The following is a 6,000-nucleotide window of genomic DNA, read 5'->3' on the forward strand; positions in this document are numbered from 1 at the left end:
GCAGACAAAGGCTCATTATGTGGGACGTAGGTCCTTCACAAGAACACTGTGTTCTGTACATTATGTTCTACATGTCACGTTGCGAGAAGCGCGGACCTCAGCGGACGTGCGCGTTCACGAAGCGCTCTGACGCCATCTGGTGCTGAAGACGCGTCATTGAACGCAACAGCATACGAGCATCCCAAACAACATCTGCGATGCATTTTATCTGCCTTGTACGTGTTGTCCTGTACTTATGAAATGGAACTAAAAACAAACAAACAAAAAAAAAAAACGCTGAAGCCTCGTTTTATGTCTAAATGCCATGATGAAATGTCCAAATAAATTATTTTAAAAGAACAATAAAACAAGCATTTATTTTATTTTAATGCAATGTTTAATTGAAATGTTCAAAATAAAGGTAAAAATATTTGACCATTTTGTGGTCATTCGTATTTTCTTATCTTATGTCACATGTTTTAATAAATAAACAATCATTTCCGTTTAGAGACTATTTAGAGTTGTCACATGTTTTAATATAAAGTTCTGCAGGTGTTGTTATTGTTAACTAAATCTAAAAATTAAATTTATATGGTAAATAAAGCTGAAATAAAATATAAATATTAGATGAAAAACAAACTAAAATGAGAAATGTTGCCAATGCAACTCACTGAAATAAATATGAAAATCAGTTGAAGTACTAAAATTACAAAAAGTGTAATAAAAATAGACATGACAAATGCACATAACAGTTAAAGTTACTAAAGCTAATTCAAATTATAACACTATAACTAAATTAAAAACAGATACATTTCAATAAATAAACACTGACCTTCTGTGACAACATGCCCCTACTGTATTCCCCATATTATCACACTATATGAACTAAGTAGGATTTTGTTATAAGGTTGTCAATCCAGACTGAGAGACAAATGTCTTAAATCACATACATCTCTAAGTTTCAAGTTGATCTTTGAGTTTATTGTTTCAGCAAAACATGACAACAATTAAAATCAAAGCAACACATAAATTATAGTAATTAATTAATCGATTGTATTAAGTTTGATTGTAAATGTGACAACTGGCCCAACCCTTTTTTTCCTAAAATTCCTAAATTAAGCTGCCTATTAGGGTTTTCAGCAACATTTATTTAGTAATGTTACGAAAAACAAGCAATTCTTGAAATGGTACAAATGTAAAAGATAACATTAACTTTAGCCAATAAAAGGTTTAATAGAAACATACATTGAAACAATTGAACAACATTTGAAACACATCCCAACATGCACTAATGTGACATTTATATATATATATTTGGTCTAACTACAGTGGTAATTTATTTATAAAATAGAAACCAGTTTTATTTGAGTTTCTTACACCATGCCTAAATGACCAGAGCTAAGTTGTAACGCCGGTTTCTATACAAATAAAAAATAAACAAACTGATTTTGGATATACTATTACAGTGATAATCTGACTTTAATAGAGCCTCATTTAGTGCAGGAAACCACACAAGTGCTTGATATTTATATAAACTGATGCATTTGATTACATACAGTATATGTGACATACAGAGACCCGTGCAAAACCACAACATCTGAATTATCATCAGTAGGTGAGACCAGGACAACTGTAATGCATTTAATATCTTCAATTAAAAATACATCGAGTCATAATATTTATGATGTGCATGTAAGTCTTCTCTCAAGCTGAGAAAAACATCCATACCCTGAATCGTTTGTTTTATTATTTCTAAGCTAAATGTTTAGGTTTGGGGTGATTACAGCAATAGTTGTAAAGGAAATTATAATGCTTCATTGAAAGTTGAAATCTTTATAATGTCTAATGAACATTATTTCATTAAAGCATCTAGTTTAAGACTGAAGTAGAGCTAATTTAGTATAATTTGAGTTTAATTTGAATTACATTTTTATATAATCTTAGTTAACGTTTTAGTAATTTAGTTTTTTTTTAAATGTCTGGATAGATTTTATTTTTATTTATTAGTTTTAGTTATTTTAGGGCTTCAGCTTAAACTAAGTTAACTAAACAAAATTGACAGTTTATTACTATTAATGTAAGTCTTTCTCGTGTAAATTGCAGTAGGTTCTGATACAGTTGGCACATATAAATGTTTATTATACCAAAAGATGACAATTAGTAGTAGTTGTCCAGAGTCTCCTCTACTCATTCTCACCAGATCACCAACTAAACTAGCTGGAAGGGTCTCAAAGCACAGGACTTGCTCACGGAGAACAGAAGCGTCCGTAAAACAGAATGCTTTTGGTTGGATTGTGTCGGATGAAGAAGAGGAACGGACGGTCTGCGTTAAAGACCTGCGGGATCCTCATACATCTTGTCATCATGACAACACCGGTGGCTCCAGCAGCTTCGGTTCCTTCCTCGTTTACTTCAACAAAGGCTTTATGAATCACCTTCGTCACCACCAGATCATTGTTGGGCGACATGCCTGAAAGATTCACCTTCTGCCCATCAAACACATCCTCCATTCCCATGCTGATCAGAAGACTCTTCATGTCATAGGTTTCCTCCATCTTGAATTTGGGCAGAGATACTTGAACTTCTTGTTGATGCATGACTTCAGGTTTCGTCCACTCCATGAGCTTCTCGTAGGTCAGTGCCTTCTCAAGCTGGATAAGAAAGTCATTTTTATTGTTTTAAAAAAAAAAACATATGAAACATATATACTAAGAACTTGGCACATGTATTTGCCATGAAGAAATAATGAAACAATAATCCATATACAATACAGGTTCTTTATTGGCATCTATGTTTTCATGAAGAACCTTTAACATCTTTGAAACCTTTCCATTCTACAAAAGGTTCTTTACTGTGGAAAATTGTTCTTTAGGTGTTCTTTACATTAAGAAAAAATGGTTCTTTTAAGATCTGTTCACTGAAAGGTTATTTGGGAAACCAAAAATAGTTCTTCTAAGGCTTCACTGCGAAAACCCCCTTTTGGGACCTTCATATTTAATAAAGTCAGTATATGCTGAGTGAAGTATAATCTCTGCTGTCTCACCTTCTGAAGGCCAGTGGTTTCATCTTGAATCTCATTAGGAAGGATGATCAACATACTGAGATTCTTCCCGACATACGGCAGCTCCAGAACCTGACTGTTCATCTCCGGGATGAAGGTCAGAGGAAACTCTGCCTTTTTACTCATCATCTTCACTGGTTTAGTTTGATTCTGCCAAGCATCAATGGAAAGATGTCAAAACTCCTCCGATTTCATTTCAAATATTTTAATTCAACAAGATCATGAAATCTCACCTTGTTCAGTTTAAACTGTTCATCTCTGGTGGCTTCCTTTGGGAATTTCTTCTCCCAGTTCCCCTTGAAGTAGATGGCGTTCACCAAGACCAGTCTCGTCATCGCATCGATGGATCCCTGTGGAAGCAAGTCCTTGATCTTTCCTGAAAAGAAAATACTATAATAGTATCTCAAAGATTCTAAAAAAAACCACTGTTCCAAACAACCCAGAAGGGCTTCATGTTTCTGAATTTGACAAAAAGTCATAGATAAACTCAAAATCTACGTACAAAAAAATTGCGATACCTAATGCTCTACAAATAAATGTATGCAAAAATCTTAGTTTTTAACAGCGTAGAGTCACTTTGATTTATAATAAGTTGCTGGTCTTCACCTTGAGTGTTTTTCTCCACCCATTTGTTGATGTCGACACGAGCAGCCTCTGATTTCTTCTTGAAGTCCACCTCCTCCAGTCCGGCTTCATAGTATCTTTTTGCATCATTAAGGAATTTCTGTTAACACAACAAATCAATTGAATTAGCGATCATTTCCAGAACCTTATTCTTTAATACCATAAGCAAACCTTGAATTATTTGCTTTGATTCTTACCTCAACAAACTGGTAGGATTGCTCTCCGTAGAGGCGGTTGGCGAGACTCAGCACATACGGGGATCCTGGTTTCTTCAGTTCACTCATGAGTTTATTGAAGCTGGAATGAATTTGGTCCTCAGTTTTTTGTCCAGGTGCTGGCTGAGCAGGAGACTTCTGTTTGCATCAACAATATCTAATTTAATCAGACGAACCCAAAGGCTACATGCATGACTACTGCAAATACAGTTGTTATTGCAAGTCATGAGGTTAGTGTTTCATGTAAATACTCATACTAAACCTTGAGTTGTGGAGGTAACTCAAACTTCTGGGTTTGTTGCATCATTGATGGTCCATGTTGATCCTTGACGCCGCAGGTAATCTGGGGCTTCCGGGCTTGTTGATGAGATGCTGGAGTCGCTGCGTCAGGTTTGGGAGGATTGGTAAAACTCAGGACCTACACAGTATTATTATGGTAGAATTAAATTCCCAGTCAAAAATGGCTGGTCCTTTAAAAATTGTTTGTAAATCTCACATTGGATTAAGTCTTTTTTTTGTGAAAAAGAAATCCCCTTTTGGACAAAATGGCTATGAGAGTTAATAAACTTCAATATCTATTGTGAATCCGTTTCTTAAATACTCTTTAGAAAGTTTAAAACGCACTACAAATATTAACATTTCAAGGAACGGATGATGTCAGAAAAATTCTTTGTTGATTTGTGATCTCAGGCCATTGATTACCTATAAATAAGTGGAAATATCTGGCAGATTTTTTGTTTATGCAATGCCTAGAACTCAAACATTGATAAACAAGCAGAATTAAGTTCTTGTTTATGAAATCATGTTTACATACAGTATGTTCTGCTTACAAGTCAACGTTTAACAAATAATGCCCACTGAACATTAAACCATAACTGCAGCTTGGAAATATAGAGCATATTTGGAATATAAAGCACAAGCTGCAACAGTGTAGTGAGGACGAGTAAATAATAACCAGTGTTCATTTCTGGGTGTGCTGTTCCTTTAAAAATCATTTGTGCAAAAGGCTTGCGTCGCTTCCTGGTCTTCTCCCTCTGTCTCTATTCACTTTCTCTTCACTCTCTCTCAGTTGAAGTAGGTGCAGAAATTCAGATTGTGTGAGATCACCTTAAACATCTGCGCCGCTGTGTTTCCTTTTGCTCCGAGAGACACCATGGCCAGAGCAGAGGAGATGCTGATCGGAGAGTAGAACACATTTCCTGATTTGTTTCCTTCACTGATCTTCTTGAACAGGTTTAGAGAGAACTGTGTGTTTGCTGCAGACAAAGGCTCCATTTTCAACAAGCTGAGCAAGAAAGAAGAGAGATGCATAATCAGTATAACAAATAAAGTGATAATTCCAAACACAAGTTTTCATTTCCTATGTGAACAATATCACATGTTTGTCAAAGAAACATGGATGCTTTGTCTCATTTGGCATCAGATTTCTGTTATCAGAACAGTGGGCTACTTCAGTAGTCTGTAGTTGGACCATTTACACATACAGATATCAAATTTACAAATTTGTTAGTTCTATTAGACTATAACCTTTATAAAAGTACTTCAAACAAACAGAGAAGTGAATTAAAAGCTTTACCTGGAGTATTCAGCTGAAGTGAAGTGGTTTCTCATGTGTTGGAGATGAATGAATTCTCTTCTGAGTGTCATCCTAATAAATGTTGCCTCGCCCCAAAACCCAGCCTCTAAACTAAATCCAGCCTTCCTGTCAAACTAAAGGTTTGTTAGAGCTGAATGTGGAGGGGAATGTGGGCTGGAGTTGAAGGGAGGGGTGGAAAAGTGTTGTTAGGGTGGATGTTTCAACATCTCACAGAAGATCAGCGATCTGCGTAAACAAAGACAAACACTCACTGTCCTTCTCAGCTAATAGAGAATGTTCTCAGAACATTTCACCAAGGTTCTCTCAAAGTTATTGAACAAATGTTTTTTGAGTAACGTCAATAGAATCTTCAATCAAAGTTATCTGGTCTTTAATACTGATTTATCACACTTCAAAAAACACGTTCAAAGCACAGCTGATGACGAGAAATCGGACTAAAATCAAGCTGAAAAAGAACAACTATAAAATGCATGACAGCAAGTTTAGTGTTGGATGTAATTCAATGAGTGTTAAACTGTGACGTC

At 35.5% G+C, this 6,000-nt stretch overlaps 1 protein-coding gene across 1 annotated transcript; it reads right to left on the reverse strand.

Moving 5' to 3' along the window:
- Positions 1-935: 935 nt before the first annotated feature.
- Positions 936-6,000, reverse strand: LOC306878206 (leukocyte elastase inhibitor-like). Its single transcript, XM_079430403.1, has 8 exons — positions 5,456-6,000; positions 4,987-5,164; positions 4,142-4,297; positions 3,862-4,017; positions 3,647-3,764; positions 3,274-3,416; positions 3,023-3,190; positions 936-2,630 (listed from the first exon to the last, which is right to left on the reverse strand). The coding sequence occupies exons 1-8, from the start codon at positions 5,524-5,526 to the stop codon at positions 2,226-2,228; spliced, it is 1,395 nt and encodes a 464-aa protein (XP_079286529.1). The 5' UTR covers positions 5,527-6,000; the 3' UTR covers positions 936-2,225.

The sequence above is a fragment of the Barbus barbus genome, assembly GCF_936440315.1.
Source record: "Barbus barbus genome assembly, chromosome: 12".
Taxonomy (NCBI): domain Eukaryota; kingdom Metazoa; phylum Chordata; class Actinopteri; order Cypriniformes; family Cyprinidae; genus Barbus; species Barbus barbus.